We start from the raw sequence: 22,340 nt of genomic DNA, 5'->3' as shown, positions 1-22,340 counted from the left end.
GTGTTGCAGCGGCGCCTGTTTGGTGCATACGTGTCACAGTGGAAACAGGAAGGAGTCATGTGGTCAAGCTTTGATGGATAACACCGTCTGCACAGCTCGGTCTCTGTGTGCGCCTGGTACAGTTTCTACTGTGGAGGGTTTCTGTTAGAGGAATAAAAGTGGGACAGTCCAAAAACTCAACTGTCACCTGTCCCTGACTAAAACAAATTAGACTCCATTGTAAATTAAAAACACACCTTTTAAATATGTACCAGTGCAATGCTGGACAGTTAAAAACTGATACAATATTTCAATAAGGCTGAGACAGAAAAGAATTATTAAGTCCTATTTAAACAGCAACTGTTCAAATGTAAATCCTAAACTAGGGACACATGCAAATCTGAGATTGTTTATTTGAAGAGAATTTGTTAATCTGTATTATTCATTCAGTTATTTTGATGTGAGATTTGTTTAAAATGCCCTTTGTAAATTTTATTTTATGATATTAAATATAAAATATAATTGATATTACCCTACCTCAGAGAACTAAAAAGGTGAGTCTCCTTAATTTGCTAATAAAAAGAGCAAATTTGAAGATCTTTGAATAAATATGTGTGTGTTTTAAAGTTGGTTTGTATTTTTTGCAGTTGCAGCAACAATTGAAAAAACAACGTTTTCAGTTGTATTTTATCTGTGTGGATGGATTAATTTAACTGACAACATGCAAGTTTAATATACATGCTTGATGTGTGGCAGGAAATTAGCAAACAAAAATAAAATATATGTTTTTATATTCAAGTATTCTTACAAATTTTCGGATTGTATGCATTTTTTTTGCAACTATTTGGGATTATTGCAAATTCATAAAATTCATTTTATTGCAATTTTTTATATGAACTTTTTTAAAGAGTTTTTTTCATATTTATTAAATTTTAAAATTTTGAAACTTTTTGAAATTTTAAAAATTGTTTGAAATTTTTGCAGTTCTTTGAAATAAAGGAAAAATAAAAAGTCTCAAAAATGTTTTAATGATTAAAAAAAACAAGAAATCAGATGTACAATTTCATAAATTCAAAAAAGTTCTGCTTAGTTAGATAATTATCCCTATTCCTATTATTGGACTGACAAGGTGCCAGCTTAATACAAATGTTTGATAAGTGGCAAGACATTAGCAAATAATAAAAAATGACGGCCTACATTTTCTTGAAATGTTGACAAATTTTTGAAATAAAAAAATGAATTTTCTGCAATTTTTTTCAATTTATAGAATTATTTGCAATTTTTTTGTTTATTTAATAAAAAGCTAAGAAAGCTACGTAAAAATTAACAAATTTAAAGAACTTATTTTATCTGCAAGCTCATTCTTTAAAAAACCCCCAAAAAGTCTTGAGAATATTGCATCATTAACCCAGGATTGGAAATCGCATCGAATCAGAGAAGAGCTCCTGTCTCCAAGATAAGAACAGCCAATCAGCATTTGGTGGGGGTAAGAACAGCCTATCAGCATCAGCATGTTGTCCTGGGGAAAAGGATCTCCTACAGAACATGAGTACAGACTAAACGCTGACCAGTCTGGGTCATAAAAACAAGCTGGTTAGCCTGCGGAGGGGAGTTGAGTTGTTTTTGGTTGTTTTCTGGAGAAACCTCGACTCAGCTTTGTTCAAACATCAGCTTTGAATAAAGTTTCTGGATTCAAGCTGAATAAACGTCTTCTTCAGTAGTTCAGCGTCAGGGCTTTAGAGAATTTCAGTTATGAAGTGTTTAATCAGAGAAACTCTGGGTCCACTCAGACCTAGTCCTCAGGAAGCCTTAGGCCCTGATCCAACACCACAAAAACACACAACACACACACTGATCCAAACACAACCACGGAGAAGATTCCTCAGACTCACCAACGACGCAGAGCAGATTCTTGTGTCTGATAGAAGCTTAAACACTCGGTCAGGGAGAGTTCAGAGATTCCTCCTCTGCTCTGCTGATGGATAAATAAGAGCTATGAGTGTGTGTGAGAGAGTGTGTGTGTGTGTTTTAGCCATTAAAAAGACTGCAGGTTCAGGCTTCTTCTAATTTAGCTGCACTTTTGGAATCTGCAGACCCCCGTCTCCGCCTGATCCTGACCCCAGGGGGCCGTATCTGACTGATTGGCTCTTTACTGCGAACAGTGAACTCACACTGCTGTTCAGTCAGCCCAAACTTTCACCCTCCACTGTTTGGGAGTCATTTTACTTTCAGCTTTAATGGTCTGTTCAAATCATCCAGTGTGTGCATATGTGTGTGTTTCTGCAGCGTCAGGTGTTGCACACACACACACACACACACACACACACACACACACACACACACACACACACACACACACACACACACACACACACACACACAGAGGGAAATACCTGTGAGTCATAACGTTTGAAACGTTACACACCTCTGAGGCCAAACACTGTTTGTCTGCAGGCAGGAGGAGAATCACCTCATCACTCACCGAGCTAAAAATAGAGTCAATGTTTGAAACGACGGCGTCACGGTGGAGCAGCTGTGACTGGGACATAAAGACACGTCCTCCATGGTCGTTTTAAACGCTTCAACTTTCAGATAACGGCGTTTTGATTGTTCTCATCGGAGCAGTTCAAAGCAACACGATCTGCTCGTCATCAGGCCGTCATCAGAGCCCGTTTATAGCTCCACCTGTTACTGCACGTGTGTTCCCCCTCCATCATCAACCTTCAAACACAGGGGTCTGCAGCCTTTAGTTTCATAGGAGCCATTTAGCCACAGCTCACCTGGATTAAAGTCATTCAGGACCAACAAAATCTACTTTATCTTCACAATAAAGACAAGAAGGTGTTTAAAATTCTCAACATAGTAAGATATGACAGATAATTATCTAAACAATTTTTTTAGTTTTTAAATTTTTAATAAATGTTAAAAATGTTGATTTAAAAAAAGGCAAAAATGTCAAAATCTTTTGAAATGTTAAAAAGACTGAACATTTTTCAAAAATATTGAAATTCCTAAAACTTCACCAAATTTCTTTTTTTTATTTGTGTAATTTAAAAAAAAATTCTATTAGTTTTCAACTTTTAAAAAAGAGCAGAATTCTATAAAAAATGTGCAGATTTTTTTAATTTGATAAAAATTGCAAACAGTTTTGAATTTTCTTTTTTTTTTTCTTTTTCAAATTTATAAATTTGAACATGTGATGTCTTGGTTTGTAATTTTTTTTATAATTTTAAAAAACATTTTTTTTAATCAAAAAATTGCAAAAATGTCAAAATATTTTGAAATGTTAAAAAACTTGAAAATTTAAAAAATGAACTTTCCAAAATGTCAATAGTTTTTTTTAAACTCTCTTGATTTACAGAAATGCAAAAATGTTAATTTTTATTTATCAAAAATAAGCAAAGTTTAAAAAAATGCTCAAAAATTCTGAATTTGATATAAATAGCAATAAAATTTGAAATTTCAAAAATTTAAAAAATAAAAGAATAAATAAATGTTATAAATTTGCAAAAAAAATTTAACAATTTTGAAAGAATACATTTGAAAAAATATATTGATAAGGTTGCTCAGCTTATCATATTTGATGTTTTCTAATGTCTTACCACATATCAAACATGTTTACATTGTCAGTGAAATGAATCCATCCACACAGAATTAAAATCAGTATTTTCTTCCAGATTAGTCTTTTTGTAGATGTAGTTATCTTCCCAGGGCTGTAAAACTTGAGGTTAGCCACAGGTGCATGGAAAGTTGGTGGGCTGTTGATGTTGTAGGAGGTGAAGTAGAGTGGTGGCAGGCTTTATTGACAGATGGGATGAAGATTTAGTTCAACTAAATGTTAACGCAGGATTTTATTTAGTGTCAGTGTGTTTATGATATGAATGTCAGAGTTTTTATCATCAGGAAACTATTTTTTATCTCTTCTTTGTCATAAATAAAAATGTTGAGGAACACTTCTCGTTACACAGTCTCTCCTGCAGAAACAGTTTGAATTTATCGTTCTCCTGGTTTCACTTCAGCGATGAACACAAACACCCTGGAGGCTGATACTTCCTGCCTTCACTCCTGTTTTCCTCTGCTGCCTACCTCTCTCTTGTCTCTGACTTCATTTCATTAAAAAAAACCTAATTTCACCCAATAAATGAATTATCCTAATCAACACTGATGAGCGGAGCATGCTCTGGTACACACACTCATCGGTGTGCTGCGGTTGTCTTTCCTTTCTACGTTATAAAAACTCGACTTAAATGGACAAAAACATTTTGTGAAGAGACTCAAACTCCTCCTCTCAGGCTGTGGCTGAAACAAACACCATCAGGATTAAAAGAGTCAGATATTCCTCCAGGAGCTCTGATCTTCACCACATCAAGGCGACTCACAGCCCCCCGTGCTCCTGCGGCTGTTTTAAGCCGTGATGTCTGAAATCCAAATCAAGACGAATGGTCTGTCAGGGTGACAGATGCACGTCGCTCTCCTGAAAGGCTGGACGGCAATCAGCAACCAAATGATGACAGATGTTTTTAGCTACATGCCTTATTGATGATGTCGTTATCAAATCAGCAGCATGGGCCGACACAGCGGGGCCCTGCTGCACACACACACTCACAAGAACACACACACCTGGTTTAATCAGAACAAGGGTCTTCAAACTGCAGCTCTTTGACTCCTCTGCAGTGGCTCCTTGTAGCTTTAAAAAAATTACTGAAATAAATATTTTTTATTTTTATTCCAGAGGGTATTGATGATTAAAGACACTGACACTAAATCAAATCCTGTGTTAACATTTAGTTGAACTAAATCTTCATCCCATCTGTCAATAAAGCCTGCCACCGCTCTACTTCACCTCCTACAACATCAACAGCCCACCAACTTTCCATGCACCTGTGGCTAACCTCAAGTTTTACAGCCCTGGGAAGATAACTACATCTACAAAAAGACTCATCTGGAAGAAAATACTGATTTTAATTCTGTGTGGATGGATTCATTTAACTGACAACGTACCAGATTAATATGCATGATTAATATGTGGCAAAACATAAGCGGACAACAAAAATATTGAGAAGAGCTACATTATCAATATGTGATATCATTATCAAGTATTCTTTCAAAAAATTTGAAACATATGCATTTTTTTTTTTTTTGCAATTTTTTGAAATTATTGCAAATTTTTAAACTTCATTTTCTTGCATTTTTTATATTTCTATTTTTTTTTTCAAATTTATGAAATAAAAAAATGCAATTAATAAGAAAAAAATAATATTTTCAAAAAAAAATTGCAAAAATTTCATTATTTTTTGCAAAACTTTCAAAAAGTTTGAAATTAAAAAAATAAATAAATATATATATATATATATATATATATATATATATATATATATATATATATATATATATATATATATATATATATATATATATTTTAATCTAAAATTTCAAAATTGTTGAAATAATACTTGAAATACTTGAATACTTGAAAACATATATTGATAATGTTGCTTATCCCATCATTTTAAGTTGTTTGCTAATGTTTTGCCACCTATAAAACATTAATATTTAGCTGTCAGTCCAATATTAGGAATCAAATTTTAAAAATATGGCACTTTTTGAAATTTTCAAAATTGCTTGAAATATTTGCAATTTTTAAGAATGTTAAAATTGTTAAAATTTTTCAAAAATGTTTTAACAATTAAAAAAAAAAAAAAAAACAAGAAATCATGTGTACAATTTCATAAATTCAAAACTAAAACTCTGCTTGTTTAGATAATTATTCCTATTCCTATTATTGGACTGACAAGGTGCCCGCTTGATACAAATGTTTTAAGACATTAGCAAACAACTTAAAATGATGGGATAAGCAACATTATCAATTTATGTTTTCAAGTATTCAAGTATTTCAAGTATTATTTCAAAAATTTTGAAATTTTAGATTAAAAAAAAATTATATATTTTTTTTAATTTTTCAAGCTTTATTAAATGCTACATTTTCCTGAAATCTTGGCAAATTTTTGGAATAAAAAATGAAATTATTGCAAAATTTTATTTTATTTTTTTAATTTTTGCATTTTTTAATTTTTACTTTTAAATTGCATTTTTTTTTTAGATAAAAAGCTAAGACTTCACATGTAAAAATTAAGTTGAAAGAACCCATCATTTAGGTAAATATCCACTAGGTTTTAACTCTATATAGAATTTTACACCTTGTCTTTAATGTGAAGATAAAGTAGATTTTGTGGCTCCTGAATGACTTTAATCCGGGTGAGCTGAGGCTTAAATGGCTCCTATGAAAGTGAAGGCTGCAGACCCCTGCTCTTACCTAAAAACGTTAAGTCAGATTTCAGACCATGAACCAGCAGCTGTGTCCTGTCCTGCCTCTGAGGTGTTGAAGTGCAGCCTTCAAACAGTTCCTCCAACAGGTGGCGCTAACAACAGCTGATAGGATCTGAAAAACCAGTTTGTCTCTCGGCTGGTGTTGTTTCCCCGCCGGTGTCTGTGGTGTCACAGGTGGGTGGGTTCTGTGATGGGGGAGAGCGATGGCCCATCCTCATCCAACAAATCACTGCTGCCCACAGAGCGGCGTCTGCAGGGGCTGAGGAGGTGCAGGGGGAGGTGCAGGGAGAGTGTTTATCCTGTGGCGTAGATATCAGCCAAACAGAGAGAGGTGTTTACCCCTAAGGGCAGTGATGATGACAATAACGGTGTGTGTGAGTGTGTGTCTGTGTGTATGAAAATGAATTGTGAGTGGTGATAAATTTGTTAATGCGTTGTGTGTACACACTCTTTTTATTTCCGCCTGTGTTTGTGTGAACGTGTGAATGTGCGCTAATCAAACAGGACCCGGGGCCAGGTGGATGAGTCATGACCAGCACATTTGGGAGCTGTGCGAGTTAAAGGCTCGGGCACAGAGCGAGGGGGAGGCGTACGGTGCCTTCATCTGCAGTCTGTGTACATCTGCATTTACACATCCAGCTCTGAGACCTCTCACTCTGACCTTTGACCCTCGCTCCAACCCTCTGAGCACAGAGAGAAATGTCTGCTGTTTGAATGAACTGATGAATGGTTCAGTTTCTCACGTTGTTGTAGAGATGGAGACATGTTGCTCAGGTGTTGGTTACCTGACGTTAGCTGCTTGCATTATCTGATAAATTCCATGTCTCCTCTTCTTTTACTTTCTTACTGAGAAATTCATCCTCTTTGACAGATTCTGCACTATCTGGCTCTATCTTTGCATCATTCAGGGGTCATCTGAAGGCGTGGGTCAGCTCAAACCAGATCAGTGACCACGTCTAACCCTTCAACCATTAACGTGCATGCATACATTCATGTATTCACCTCCAGGGCAACATTAGCATCTCTACGTTTTCTATCCCAGCGCTAAAGTATGTTTTGCATAAACACATCTTTATGTATGCAGAGTTTATGCAATCAAAGCAGGGCGTTAAATGATAAGGCTCCAGGCAAATGTACACATTATATCAGCACCTCTGACATTATCTGTAACCCTTCACCTCTCTGATCACACTCTGTCTCTTTACTCGTGGTCGTCCTGAGCGTGGTCGTGTATGGAGGTCTCTGTAAATGACTGTAAAGCTGATGTGTAATCCCTGCAACTGGAAATGAGCCTTAGGCTACGATCTGACACATTAACATGTTCATGATGATGGATGTTCATCGTCCTCGTGTGTTTAAATTAATAACTGGAGATATGAGGCTGTTATTATGCTGGGAACAGACTTGAATCTGGAGCGTTGTGTGTGTGGAGGCGTCTCTTTGGCGATGAAGTTTAGATGAGATGGTCCAAAGATCCTTTGCAGTAGGGATGTTTGATACCACTTTCTTTCAGGCTGATTCCAGTTCGACCTCTTAAGTTCTGGTACCTATACTACTTCAGATTCATAACATTTCATTAAACAGTGACGGATCATTTGAACAAAGACAACACAGTCACTCTGCCAAGTGTTATGAGTCCAAAATAAAACACAGAATCAGAATCAGATTAGCCTTTATTCACTAAGTGTGTCAAGAATACAAAGAATTTGACTCCTGTTTAACCACACTCTCTCCATGCAATTATTGTAAATAAACACTAAATATTACAACGTAAAAAAATTGAGCGAAAGTCGTAAGAAAATACTGATAATGACTGTAAGGGCAAACAAGGGCAAAATGAAACTAACTGTCAGGGTTTAAGTAATTTTTTTGATTGATTGGAAATAGGGATGGATACTGAATTAGGTCATTTTAACAGTACCCACCAAATTCTGTCAAAAGTACCAGGTACCAATTCACTTAAAGGAACCATGTTTGGTACCTAAATGCATCTTTGTGACAGTGAGGGAGTGAAAGAGTAGGAGATTTTCCATGGTGGTCATGAACACAGCACTGCAAAGTTGAATACTGAAGAATAGATATGTAAAATTAAAGAAATTTGAGATTTTGTTTATTATAATTAAAGTATTGAATTGATATTTTTACCACATGAACACAAAAGTACTGAAAATTGGTCCCGTTGAGAACCGATACCGATTGCCAGGTACCGGGCATTGGTACCGTATCGTTTCAAATGTGAAAGAAAATGTTTATTTGGAAAAATGTAAAAGAAAAAATTAGCAAGAAAAAAAACTTTTTAAAGACAAACAGAAAGTTGGAACATAAGCCGCGTTTCCACCAAGCAGACTGGTTCTGTTCGACTCGGTACGGCACACATTTTGTGGCGTTTCCACTAACTGATCTCGGGACAGATCCCCAAATAACTGAGACGAGCTGCCCACTGTTTGGGACCCTTTCGTATGGGTGCCAGACTGAACCAATCCGCTCTCAGAAGGTGGAGCTACAACACTGCAGACCGCTGATTGGTCAAAAGAATCCTCACTTCCTGTTCCTGGCGGCTCACAGACTTCTCTGAAACAAAGCTTGATTGTTCTTTGTATCAAAGAGCTACATGCCAATCACAGAGAGGACGAAATGCTGCATGTCTTCATCTGTGCTCTTTGTTTACTGTGTCACGTTTTTCTTCTTCGTTGGATTTATTAGCGGGGTAAACTGTCTCACGCTGCTACAGCGTCACGCTATGTTTAACAGCTGTGGCTTTCGGCATCCGACTTACACGCCGCCCACCACGAGAGAGCACAGTTTGCTGTGGAAACACAAACAGGATCAGGCTTAACTGTACCAAACCGTGCTAAACCGTACTGAACCGACCTGGACTGCTTGGTGGAAACACGGCTTTAGAAACTTTGCAATTTTTCAAACAATTAAAAACAAAATAATTTGTCAAATCACTTTTTAAATAAAGTGAAGAGCAAAATAAAACAGTTTTCCGTGAACTCTCCCTGGATCATCTACGTTGTCTGAACAGGTCCTGAGGTACATGTGCTGTGGTGTCAAACCGTGGCAATGTAGCGCCAACTACTGGCCAGGAGGACTGATAGTGTGTTCCATTTGTACTCGGAAATCAGAATTTACAAGTTCCAAGTGGAAAATTTCAACTGTAACGCCACCCAAGGTTTGGATTTCCTACTGGGAGGTTTGGGAATCCACACCACCCCCAAGTTTACAATCAAAGATGGCTGCCCTGGGTGTAAACAGTCATTAAGCTCCTGTTATTTTCTGTATATTTTAGCTTTTCTGACAAGTGTTTGTTGCAGTAAATCGGCTGTACTGTACTTACTTGATGTTTATATACAGAAATGTTGCTGTTATGGAAAGTTTTTTCCGACTTAGCAACTGGAAACGCTTTAACTCAGAGATGAATACCTGGTATCCTTGATTTGCAGCGTGATCTGGTGGTACCAGCTTCCAGCGTCTCCTTGGTAAAGCTGTGTGGTTCCCTCTGCAGTCTGAGAGGAGGTGAAAGAGGTGTGTTGTTTTCTGTTGATCCTGCTGAGCTGAAATTGAATGGTTGAGTCTGACAAACAGAGAAAATATTAAAAACAACAGAGCTTGAAAAACCAATCCAAAAAACACCTGCAGATTGGACTTTAATAATTTGAAAATGACATTTAGGTTGAGGAAGCTTCATGGAGGAACTGCTCGTTAAGCACGGTGCAGGAGTCTCAGCTTTGGCTTCATTTTTATTCCTCTCCTCTGTTTCCCTCCACGCTCGTGCTCGTTATAACCTCTCTTAAGGTGTTTCCACTGGTTCCACCCACATCCCTGCTCTCGTGTACCCAGAATCCTGCAGCTTTCGAGGCCGACCCTCTCTGGCCGTGCAGAAGGGTTTCCCTGCTCTCACTGGAGGGTAATTGTTGTTTTCAGTGTTGGGTTCCCTCATTATGAGAACGAGCTCAGAGCTGCAGATGACAAAGCCGAGCTGCTTTGTTTCAGGCCGGTACCAGCTAACCACACTGCCATCTAGTGGTCGAGCTGTGCATGCAAACTCTGGGTTATGAGCTGTTGTTGTTGAAGGATTTATGGCTCCACCAGAGGAGTGTGTGTGCGTATGTGTGTGTTAATGATTGTGTTGTGTGCAGCAGAGGTCTATGTACGCATCAATTGTGTAATGAAGGAGTATGATGGATGACTTTTATCTCCACTCTCCGATATATTACCCGCACAGCCCACATGTTTTGGAGGGAGGTCTCAGTAACAACACGAGCGTCTTTAAGGAAACACTGTGGGGACTCCCACACGCCGCAGACAGATGGTGCGATGCGACACCGAGGTAATCAGATTGCTGCCCCCAGTGTGTCAGGCTTGTCAAGGGCTTGTGGAGAGGCGCGCGGCACTGACAGCGTGTGGTCGGCGGTTCAGTGGCGTCTATCTTTCTGCTCTATATTTGTCAGCTGATGTGGCGTTGATGGCGAGAGATCAAAGGAGGAGGAGGAGGAGGGAGTGGTAGAGATGGAGGAGCAGATAAATACATGAAGTGGAGAAAGAAGAGTTTATTTGAGGTTCAGAGCTCCTCTCACCAAACAACACCTGATTCTCCAAACACTGACACGTGTGTGTGTGTGTGTGTGTTCCTGGGTCTGTGTTTTTGAGCACGCAGCGTACATTTTGTAAAGTAGTGTTGATGGGATGAGTCACAGAGCAGTTGTGTTTGGCTTCTTACTGAGGATTTCATTATTTATGAATTAAACTAAAAGCCTGTCCTCCATTTACCTGATTTAATGGACCAAAGACTTATTTAGGGATTTAGTGGAGAGAAGAAAGACGAACAAAGCCGAGAAAGAAAGACTCAGTCCCTTGGAGAGTCAGAGCACAATGTGTTCTTATCTGTTTAAATGTCACCTTCAGTTTAATGTTGGACGCCACTTTTCGCCCTGGTCATGCTCCAAATCGAGCTTTAACACATGCAGCCGCCGCCACAAACACAGTCACGTTATCAACCGGTATGAAGCTGTAAGAGTTTGTCTTTATGTGTCTTTCTTTTCAGCTTTTAAGGAGGTTTTAAAACTGTTTGACCCGAATAATTTCAGGTTTAAACCTCCTCCTGAGACACTGATCAAACTGTAGACCTGTACACTTAACGATGGATGGAAGGACAGGTCGATGTCCTGGTCGATGTATACATGAGACGACAGGTTGATGCGTCATCGTAGCACACGCTGCACTACCAGCATGTCGTCATTGTCTCCTTCTCCTTAGCTTGTGGGGAACATCAGGCCTAGCACTGGTTAGTACTAACATGATGCTGGCTGCTAACAGCTCATCTCGTTTGTAAACAATGTTAGTTTTAAATCAGCGGCCGACCTTAGCGTGTGGGGAACATCAGGCCTAGCACCAGTTAGCACTAACATGCTGCTGGCTGCTGACAGCTCATCTTGTTTTGAACAATGCTACCATGGTTACATGTCAGATCTCCGGACACAAACAGGAACAAAAAAAAGTAATTACACCACTGCAAACATGACTAGTTTGAAATCGGTGGCCAACCTCAGCTTGTGGGGAGCATCAGGCCTAGCACCGGTTAGCACTAACATGCTGCTGGCTGCAAACAGCTCATCCTGTTTGAAAACAATGCTACCATGGTTACTTGTTGGATCTCCGGACACAAACAGGAACCAAAAAAAGTAATTACACAACCTCAAACGTGACCAGTTTGAAATCAGCGGCCAACAAATGAGCCAAAAAAAGTAAAGACAAGCTAATAAAAAGAAGATAACTCCAAAAAAAACAAAGAAAAAAGGAGAAAAAATAGGATAGTGTGGTAAAAACGAAGTCTAAATGTTTGGCAAGTGTTTCTCTGATTTTTTTGTCCGTAAACCATCATGGCTGCATAAAACAGAGACAGGCAGGCAGGGAACATGTGGAGTGAAAGACATGACATCTAACAAAGGATCCCAGCCAGGCGTGCTGCCATCCAGGGAATCAAATTAAGACCTGCCAGCTGCCAAACGCAGAGCTAATGTCGGCTGTAATAGGTAAAAACCACAGACCACCTGCCACCACGGGAAACAGGTTTTTCTCCTGAAAACACTTTTAAATTAAGACTTTAAATGTGTTCAGAGTCAGGGCTGTGTTTGAGGTTTAATGACCTCTGCAGCTATAGTCAGCTACAGTCCAACGGCGTAGCATCAGGGTAAAACGGTGACATCAGGCGATTTGAGGGGTCTGGATGTCAGCCATGTCAAGTCCCAACTCCATTCCAGCTGCATGGCTAATATTAGCATCAAGCTACTGAGCAGCTCGTTTAACCAGCGGCCAAGAAGTTGGAAAGCTAATTTCATGATAGCACTGACCTTAGAGAGACGTAGGAGGAAAAAAAGCAGATGTTAAATCAAGTAAATCTACAAACAAAGGGCTATCATCTCATCCTTTGCACTTTTAAAACACATGATTTTCAGGCTGAGCTGCAAACTGCGTGTGACAGAGACCTTAACTGGTCTGCTCCAGACGTCCTGACAGCTGAAGACCTGCACAGAGCACCCAGACCGCTCTGGATCCTGGAGTATGATGTGAGGAGCGTGTGTGGTGGTTTAGTGTGTGGAGGTTAACAGCAGCTCCACAGCACGGCTCATTACCCCGCTAATGAGAGGAGAGGGTGACCCCGCTGACTGCTCCCAGCTCTCCCACCCCTGGGTGTCACAGCCTGACTCGCTCAGGGCCATGAGAGTCCCCGCCTGTGTGACAGGGGCCAGGCGTGTTCCTTTTTACATGTTAAAACAGTTTTCTGCGTCTTGAAAACTGGACAGAGAGGCTCCGCCCACACACGCCCGTGAAACGCTGTGGAGTGAACGTCGTCCCGCAGGCTCTCGGGTGAGAGTGTGGGCGGCAGCGGCGTGGGCGGCTACTCATCAGTCGCTGGTTGTTCTGTTTGCTACTCGCAGATATTCATGCGTTTCCTGAGCATGCCTCTAAGGATGCTTCAGCGCTCTGATTGGAGAGTTTAACACATCTTTGGATCATTGAGACCCAGTCTGATCCTGACTCTGTGTCTGCTGCCAGAAAAGTTGTGTCTTTTAGACGGTTTGTCTCTTTAAAGATCCCTTTCCTCAGAGTCTTTCCACCCCGGCTGCTCCTCGCTCCTCGTCACATTCGACTCCTCAGCAGCTTGTCTGAGACCATTTACTGCTGACCACTTTATCTCCTCCCCACGCTCCCTCTGAATTATAGCTATGACCGAATTTGGTCTAATGCTAATGGCCGGTATTAACTTTTTTTCCCGCCCTCCTTCAGTGTTGGTCAGGAAATCTGTGGAAATCCCAGACTGAAAGCTCCCGGCTCAGCCGAGCCTGAAATTGGCCTGAATGGAGGGGGAAGCAGCAGCAGGTCACCTGAATGGGTCTGAAGGAAAAACACATTAGTCTCAGCTCCATTGTTACAGCAGCGTACACTAAATCTCCTCGGTGTCAGGACGGGCTCAGCTTTTGATTTATCAACCACTGAGTCTGACATAAAGAGAGCACCGAGAACACAGACAGGTGGAGACAGACAGGTGGAGATAGACAGGTGGAGACAAGGGGAAGTGGTCAGAAACGCTCCAGCACACAGTAACATACCAAAACTAGTTTTTATTCTTCATTATTTCAGCCTGAAATTACTGCGTTTTGACCACAGAGCACTTTTAGCTTCTGTTGTGAGCTCTGTTTGTGTCAAACTGGAAGCAATCAACTCCCACTTTATTCACAAGATAGAGATTTTCATTTGTTCGTTATTGTGGGGCAGGTCTAGAGCGCAGGGACCTCTTAAATCGCCTGTTTCCACATCAGGGACAGAGAACTTTTCAGGATGTCAGCAGCCCAGAAAGGTCTTTGCTTTGGAAATTAAACTTCTTAAAAAACAGTCTGTCCCAGGAAAAAGTTTTGTTTAGACTACCTCATGTTGACACGTCCAAAAGGCTTTGATGGAAAAAGACTAAAGCCACATTTCCACCAAATGGTTCAGTTCAGTTTGTCTCAGTACGGTGCAGATTTTGTGGCGCTTCCTTTGACTAAAACTGGGGCTGTTTCCCAGAGCCCAGGTACCTTGCCTTGCCTTGGTCTGATGTGGGCGTGGGCAGGCATCCACATCATCAGTCGCTGCCCAAGTGCTGTTCCAATGTTCATGTCCTCCAGAGGCATATGTCCTCCGTTTGGTTAGCATGTGGCTAATGGACCAAGGATACACAGGTGTATCCTTCGCTGCCTTGCCATGGCTATAAATACCCAACATGCAACATGCAAATCTATGAAAAAGGAAAAAATGGAAGGAAAAGGTGCACCAGAGACTTTATTTTTAAGCACTGTCCACAGTGCAACACATGTTATGTGAGACAATGCAACTCCAAATACACAAAAATTTGTGACAGGAATCTGTTGGTAAAAAAATATGCCTTTGTAGGCTGCTCCATTAGCATCTCCTTTAAGCAGAGGCAGGATGCTTGCTTTGGATTGGAAGGAAGTGGCTTCAGAGGCACTGCCTTCAAAGGTAAGGTACCTGGGCTTTGGGAAACAGCTTGGGATAGGTCCCCAGAAAACCGACCCGTATCGTCCTACTTTTTTGGTTTCCCCTCTGTTGGGGTGCTCGACTAAACTGATCCAACCCCAGAAGGTGGAGCTAGAAACACTACAGACTGTCCATTGGTGGAAAGAATTGACACTTCCTGTGTGACAGCCCTGCCATGTTTAAAGTTCCAGTCCACTTCCTGAAGAGAACTTCCTGTTTGTTTGGGAAATGGTGTCAGCATGAAACTGCTGTCCAAACTAAACTGCCATCGCGCTTTTACGTAGCTTACACACCGCCTACTAAGAAGGACACGGTTGGCTGTGGAAACACAAACAGGATCAGGCTTTACTGATCCGACCCATACCAAACTGAACTGATCCGTACCGGACCACTTGGTGGAAACGGGGCTTTAGCCACAAAAACAAACTGCAGTTCCTCAGATTTCCACTAAATAATCTCAATCAGCTCATTTCTTTGTTTGTAAAAACTGGGCAGTGTTGATTTTTTCTAATTACTCCCTGACTTTGATCAGATGAAGGTTTGGTGGAGCTGATCGGACTGACTGACACTAAATAGCTCAATTAGCCAAAGCTACTTCAAGTTTTTGTGCTTCACTCCTCTCTTCAGAAACCAGTGGATGGCCTCAGGTAGAAAGGCTGAGGTTTATTTACAGTCATACCTCTGTGTGCAGAGTGAATGATAACCCTGTGTATTTCCTGTAGAAAGTGATTCCTCCTCCATGATACCGTAACGTGTGAATCCAATATTCGATGGAGAATAGATTTTGCTAGTAAGTGCTCTTTTCCTAAGCTCTGCATGTCCATGTCTGCTCTATTGATCCTGCGTATCGACCTGACAGAAAGCCCGGTGTGTTAGCACATGCAGATAATAGTGATTTATGGCGGCCTACTGGTGAACCTACGCCAACCTTCCTCAGAGAAACCTCGGAGTGTTCACGCTGGAGTGCTTTCAGCTTCACTTTCTGGGGCTAAACTGAAATTAAGTTCAGTGCCTTCTCATTATTTTCACAGTGGGTGCATTCAGAGATGCAGCGAGTGAATAAATAAATAAACAGGTGGAAGATTTTCTCTTTGTTTCTGGAAACCAGGCCAGAAGAAGAGGATGGATAAGACGTAGCGGCTGGTCAGACTTGGGTAAAGATTGATGTTGTTTGACGAAGAGGAGCAGGAAGGAGAAATGCACCCACGGACAAAAGATGTCCCAGAAAGTTCTGCTGTAATAAGACGCTGCTGCAGAAAAGGCCGCGGAGCTTCGGCTGAGCTGCACATCTCGCTGACTGGGCCCAATTGATTAGGACCTTTGGGAGCAGTACAGCTTTTATTAATTCTGCACAGTGTGTGTATGTGTGTGTGTGAGCTCGTTTGTAGATTTTTTGTTTGCGTGTGTTTTGCTTGCAGGGAATTTCAGCAACTAAATGTAAAGTTAGTGTAGGAGATGACTGCAGCACTTTCTGCTGGTTTGAGCTCAGAGCGCGCTGACCAGATCCTGACTCTGTGTCTGTTTGTTAAAGCTATGGTCTACCATCTGAAACCCAGTTTGGCTGATGGGACACATTTGAAAAACGTAGCCTGCCCTCGAAGAAGCCGGCCGGCAGAAAATGTAACAAACACGAGTGTCATCCCCCTTGTTACACACGGTGTTAGCTTTTTCAGTTGGACTGGCGCAATCAAAACCATGAATTAGCCGGCAAAGCGGGTCAGAGCAGAGCCCACTGTGGGCGAGGCTTTACCTTTCTCGGTGTGTCTTCACCAGCTCAGTTTACAATGCTAAAGATGTGTGGCTAACTTATGCTAACATCTATTGACAGAGCCGACCCGTTCAGACCAGCAGCGTTCAGTCATTAGCCAGTACAGGCTCAGACTAACCAGAGTTATTCAGCTGACATCTCCCACTGTGGGAAACAAAGTCATCACCTGTTCAACAGAAACTCAGCTGTCTCTGCGTCAGTCTTCAGTCTCAAATCCCTCTGCAGCTTTTTCCACCGGTCATACATTTCTCCAATATTCAGTCTCTGTTGGCACCTGTATTGCTCATAATTCTTCCTTGCTTCAGCCTTTTCCTTGAAACTTTTTCCTTTTCTTCCCGTCCCTTTGTGGAGGGTAACAGTAACAGCTTCCTGGTTTCGGTCTTCTCTGGCTCCATGACGCTTCAGCAGCTGAGCAGCTAGCTGACGTGAGAGGGGTAGTGGGGAAGGACGAGGCGGGACCATGGATGGGACTAGGCCTGTCATGATAACAAATTTTGCTAGATGATAATTTTCCAAAATATTATTGCCGATAAACGATATTATTGTCAATATTATTTTGATTTTTTTTTTTCATTTTTTCATTGATGTAATTATGATAAATGGGATAATAAAGTGAGTACACCATATCAAAAGCAAGAAACTTTAATTTCTTAAGAGTATTTAACTGTAATTAAAAGGTCAGGATCTTTTAAATAAAATAAATTAAACAAAAAATAAAATAAATTTAACAAACAAGAAAGAGAAAAAAATACAATGAAAATGAAATGGACTCTTTTAGAAAAAAATACATGTCAATGAAAATAATTAATACTAATCAAAAACAATAAAACATAGATCCTGTCTCTAAAGAAAAAATGAAACTCCAAAAAAAACAACAACAACAATAAAAACTCTAGCCTAAATAAAAGGGAGTTTATACAGTTCCTGAATTGTCTGTAACATGTACTTTTTCCCTGTCAATCCGTACCGTCTGTCAAACATTTTTAACATTTCTGGCTTTCAGCCGTATTGAAGGGCTGCATTTCTTTGGTAATGTATCTGTCTTTTAGCGCCACCATTTGGCGCTTTTATTTGCATTTACTTTGCCGACCAAAAGCCTCAGTAAGAGCAGATTGTCAAAGAACAAGGCTCCGCTGCACCTCCCCTTCTTCTTCTTCGTCGCCACTATTTTCAAACAAATGCCACATATCAGCTGGTTGGTGTTCATGAGCTCACACTTTGTTCATTCTGATAAAAAACAAAATATTCCCACACTGGGACTGTGGCAGGCGGCTTAAGAACCGTATCTTTGGTGCCATCACTCATATTAGCGTGTGTTTCCTCCTTACCCCTCAGGATGCTCGCTTCAGCTCTCTCCGTGTGTACGCGCCAGCAGCCCCCGTCTTCACCCCAAAGATCACATTTTTGACAGATGCTCACTCCGTTATAAATCTGCTAAATCCGCTATAGAACCTTTGCACCCCGATGTTAGGAAAGATAGACGTAGTGAGCCATCTTCTCATTCAGCCTCTTTGGTGGAAATAGAGGAGGAAAACAAACATGCACGTGTCAGTTTATCCAGGCTGGCAAACTTATCAAGGACATTTTTATTTATCGTTCAGTTAATTGATTTATTGATTATCGTGACAGGCCTGTTATGCTGTTTTGCAGCTGATGTACTAAATGGATTTTTTTCTTTTTTTTTTGCTTTTTATATTGCGTAGATTGGACCATCAGACCATAACGGCCTCACAAACAGTGTTATTAATAATTACCAAGCTTCCAAATGGTAGACCGTAGCTTTAAGAAGCTTTGTGTCCTGCTTATGTTTCCATACATTTGCCTCCGTCTGTCTTTTTGCTTCTTTTAGCGTCATGCTCTGTTTCCCTCCATCTCTTCATCTCTCCATCTCTGGGGCCATCTTGGGATTTAGAAAATAGACAGAAAGCCGATGCAAGCAAATACTGCTGCATAATTCTGTCTTCACAGCATGCCACTCAGCACTCGGCCCACTCAGAGCGAGGAGACGCTCCGTTATTTCAGTCTGTTTGAGGAGGAAAATGGACGGACGGATTTCCATCCCCTGCTTTGTCAGGTCTTCATCTCCTGGACACAAACACCAACAGGAAGCGTTCGTCCAGTCGTTCACCATCGCTCCCTCTGCAGCTCACTTCCCAGCCCTTAATCTGCAATGCATCATGGGTTATCTCCAGGCGCCCAGACAGAGAATACCTGCTAGGGGATTTCAATCAGCCTCCTCCATTTGTAATTAAATGGAAATAATTGGCTCCATTTTCCTTTGTCATCTTTTTTTTTCCTGCAGCCGGCTCACGTGCATTACTCCGGCTGTCGCCTCCTTTTCTTCTGTTCTCCATGAATCACTCCAAAGTAATCTCTTCTTTTCTTTTGTTGCCTCCTTCATTCTGTCTCCAAAGTAAGTGGGATCTCGTGTTACATGTGGTAAATGTGTGTGTGTTGTAGATAAGTGTGTTGCTGCCATCATCAGGCGGAAACGTAGCGCTGCATTCGTGCCTCTTCCTCCTGAAACACCAGATCCAACCTTTTCCAGTGCTCAGAAATCCCTCAGCCCTCCACGCTGCTCTCCGTCTTTCCTTTTATATCGTTTTTTAATCCCTCTCTCATCCTGTGGGTCTCCTCTTCCGTATCTCCCGTCCTCTGCCTGATCATCTCTTTTCTCGTTTCTGTCAGCTCAAGCAAAGCGAAGCCAACGCCGACACCAAAGAGAAGCTCCCGCTGCGGCTCAGGATCTTCGAGAAGTTCCCCAACAGGCCTCAGATGGTGAAGATCTCCAAGCTGCCGTCTGATTTCACCGTGCCCCGCATCAGGTGCGCTGTGCGGTTTGTAGATACGCAAACGAATCACAGAGTCTGTTAAACTGCTGAGACTCAAACCACGAGCGTGTGATCTGCACAACAGTTACACACTCGCTTTGAAAGAGTCCAACGGTGCAAACAAGTGAAGGATATTTTGGTCAAAGAAGCACGAAAACAAATGAATCATCAGTTTGCAACAACAGGAAACAGACTGTCAGAGGAAAACAGGAGGAAAGAAAAGAAAACTGCTGTTTTTAGCAGCAAAGCAGAGCCATAATCACTTTAATCATTCAGCTGCTGATTAGTGCACATTGAGATCCCCCTCCTCTGCAGCCCATCTGCTGGGCCACTGCACCAAAAGGCCTCCCTGGACACTTTGCAGCAACTTTATGCACCAAGATATTTGAGAGTTGTAGCAGTGTTATGACAGGGTTCCCGCGGATCCTTGAAAAGTCTTAAAAGGCATTGAATTCATAATTCTAAAAATAAGGCCTTAGTTGGCATTAAAATGTCTTAAAACCAATTTTAAAAGTCTTAAAAATTTAACCACATTAATAAGATTTATGTTAGATTGAACTAAAAAAATATTTAGCAAAATGTATCTATTTTTCATAAAGAATTCACTGATTTATTGTCATGGCAACATCGTGTAATCACATAAGCAGAACTAACAAATCAGTGATGTGGCTGCACCAGGATCTTTCAGAGCAGACGCATGTCGTGGTTTTAACTACAGTGCCTGGAGAGGGAAAAAAAGGTGAAAAACTGGCAAAAAAAATCCAAAAGTGGCTTAGGAAAATTGATTGTGGCAGCAAAATTGGAAATTAAATTGAAAATTTTATGTCAAAAAACATGTAAAAATTCCAAAAATGTTTCGGACAGTGGTCAAAAAAAATGGAGGCAAACTAGAAAAAAAAGTTATAAAAACGGGCTTAAAAAGATACAAATGGTCCAGAAGTGGGACAAAGTGTATGAATAAAGGTCAAAAAAGGGATGAAATTGCAAAAACTGGGCAAAAATGGTACGACAGTGGAAAAATGATAATAAATAGGTGCATAATAGGTATGAAATTACAAAAAAAAAAAAAAAAAAAATGTGTAAAAAAAATCCATAGGTAGCTGAAGAAAATAGTCATTGGCAGCAAAATTGGCACTTAAATTTGATATTAAATTTAAAAAAACGTAAAAATTACAAAAATGTTTCTGACAGTGACAATGGGGGCAAAATAGGCATAAAGCTGTAAAAATGGGGTTAAAAAGAAGACAAAAAGTGGTTTTATTTAAAATAAACATTGGGTCAGAATGGGCTCTCACCCAGGTAAATCATGTGGTGTTTTTATTTTGTTTTGTTTGTTTCAATTGTGGTTCGTTGCCAACTTGGTCTTAAATTTGATTTCAAACGGCTAAAAAAAAGTCTTAAATAGTCTTAAATTTAACTTGGCTTAAGCTGTAGGAACTCTGTATGAGCACTTCCTGTGTCTTCATTCCTGCGTCTCCAGGGAGAGCTTCATGAAGCAGTTCATCGATCGTCAGCAGCAGGACACCAGCTGTTTGTTCCGCCGTCTCCCCTCCGCTTCATCCTCCTCCTGCGACCACTCCAAACGCTCCGCCATCGAAGACAACAAGTACATCGACCAAAAGGTGCTTTGGAGCGTCGTTATCCTCCGTGCCAAACAGGAGCTGCTGATTCCTCTGCTCTGGAGACTTTTCTTACAATGAAACAGTTTGTGTTGTGTTTAATAAAGTAAGTAATAGACTCTCTCTGTTGGCTCTTTCAGCTTCGCCGGTCGATATTCAGCATCCGCGCCCGAAACCTGCTGGAGAAAGAAACTACTATCAATAAAATCCTGCGGTAAGAACACAACAACACTCAAGACTTTATAGTTTCTGGGATGTGCAGGAAGATAGAGCTCAGAAAGGTTGAAGTTCACTGATTTTTCTCCTCAATAAAATCATTAAATTGATAAAAAACTAATTCATTTAAGAGGAGGATGGAATCTGTGCATCGTTTGTTTGATATTTAGTTATGAATCAAAAAGAAAACCATGAAAAATGGTTTGTTTTCCATTTTCTTCTCTTTTTAAAATGAAAACAAGTAAAAATTTGTTTTTAATTTCTCCGAGCATCGTGACCTGGAAGTTGTAGACGACTTAGCTTCTCTGTCAGGAGAGTGTTAAATAAATGATACACGGATTCACTTTGTATTAAATAGTGTTTTAACGCTGTTACTTTTTCCACTAACAGGTAATCTGATTCATTACTATTTCAGATGTTACTGACAGGAAAATGAGGTGCGTTTCTATGTTTCCGACCTGGCTCTCTCAGGACAGGAGCTGCAGATTTAATATGTGTCAAACTCGAGGCCCGTGGGCCAAATGTGGCCTGCCACACCGTTTTATGTGGCCTGTGAGAGAGAAAAAGGTTGGGTGGGATAAAAAAATTAATCTATCAGGTTTTTTGTTTGACAGTATCAAAATCAGGATTCATTGACATATTTTTTTCTTCAAATCCAAATTCTTCATTTCAGTCTTTGTTTATAAACTGGATTGGGAAAAAGTTCCCACTTTTCTCCAGCAGAGGGCGAAATGTTTCTTTCTGACTCACACGATGTGAATTTTATGGGAAAATATGACTCCTGATGTAGTCTGTAGACATTATCATCATCATTTAACTTCTATCGTCTGACAAACAAAAAATTTCCAAAATCGTAAATATCAAAGAGTTGCAATTTAAATTGAATCGGCATACCCAAAAATCGTAATGAAATCAAATCGTGAGAATAGGTTATCGTCTTAAAAGGTCTGATTGTCTTAAATAGATAAGTCAAAAGGGTGGGTTGACCATAAACTATATTTCCTGTACATCGTACCTATTATGTAGTCAGTCAAGTGACGGCACCCCTCCACTAGATGGCAG

The 22,340-nt window shown here is 40.4% G+C and overlaps 1 protein-coding gene across 1 annotated transcript in view; it reads left to right on the top strand.

Moving 5' to 3' along the window:
• Positions 1-22,340, top strand: part of nalcn (sodium leak channel, non-selective) — a 95,710-nt gene that overhangs the window by 54,998 nt on the left and 18,372 nt on the right. Inside the window, exons 18-20 of the mRNA XM_074694564.1 lie at positions 19,301-19,437; positions 20,924-21,065; positions 21,203-21,276. Coding sequence (XP_074550665.1) covers positions 19,301-19,437; positions 20,924-21,065; positions 21,203-21,276 — 353 coding nt within the window. The remainder of the gene's footprint in view (positions 1-19,300; positions 19,438-20,923; positions 21,066-21,202; positions 21,277-22,340) is intronic.

Source organism: Halichoeres trimaculatus, unplaced genomic scaffold (genome assembly GCF_033239565.1).
Source record: "Halichoeres trimaculatus isolate MK-OKI-2021-1 unplaced genomic scaffold, fHalTri1.1 fHalTri1_scaffold_19, whole genome shotgun sequence".
Lineage (NCBI taxonomy): Eukaryota > Metazoa > Chordata > Actinopteri > Labriformes > Labridae > Halichoeres > Halichoeres trimaculatus.
The sequence above is the reverse complement of the archived record's forward strand: the minus strand, read 5'-3'. Positions and strand labels throughout refer to the sequence as shown.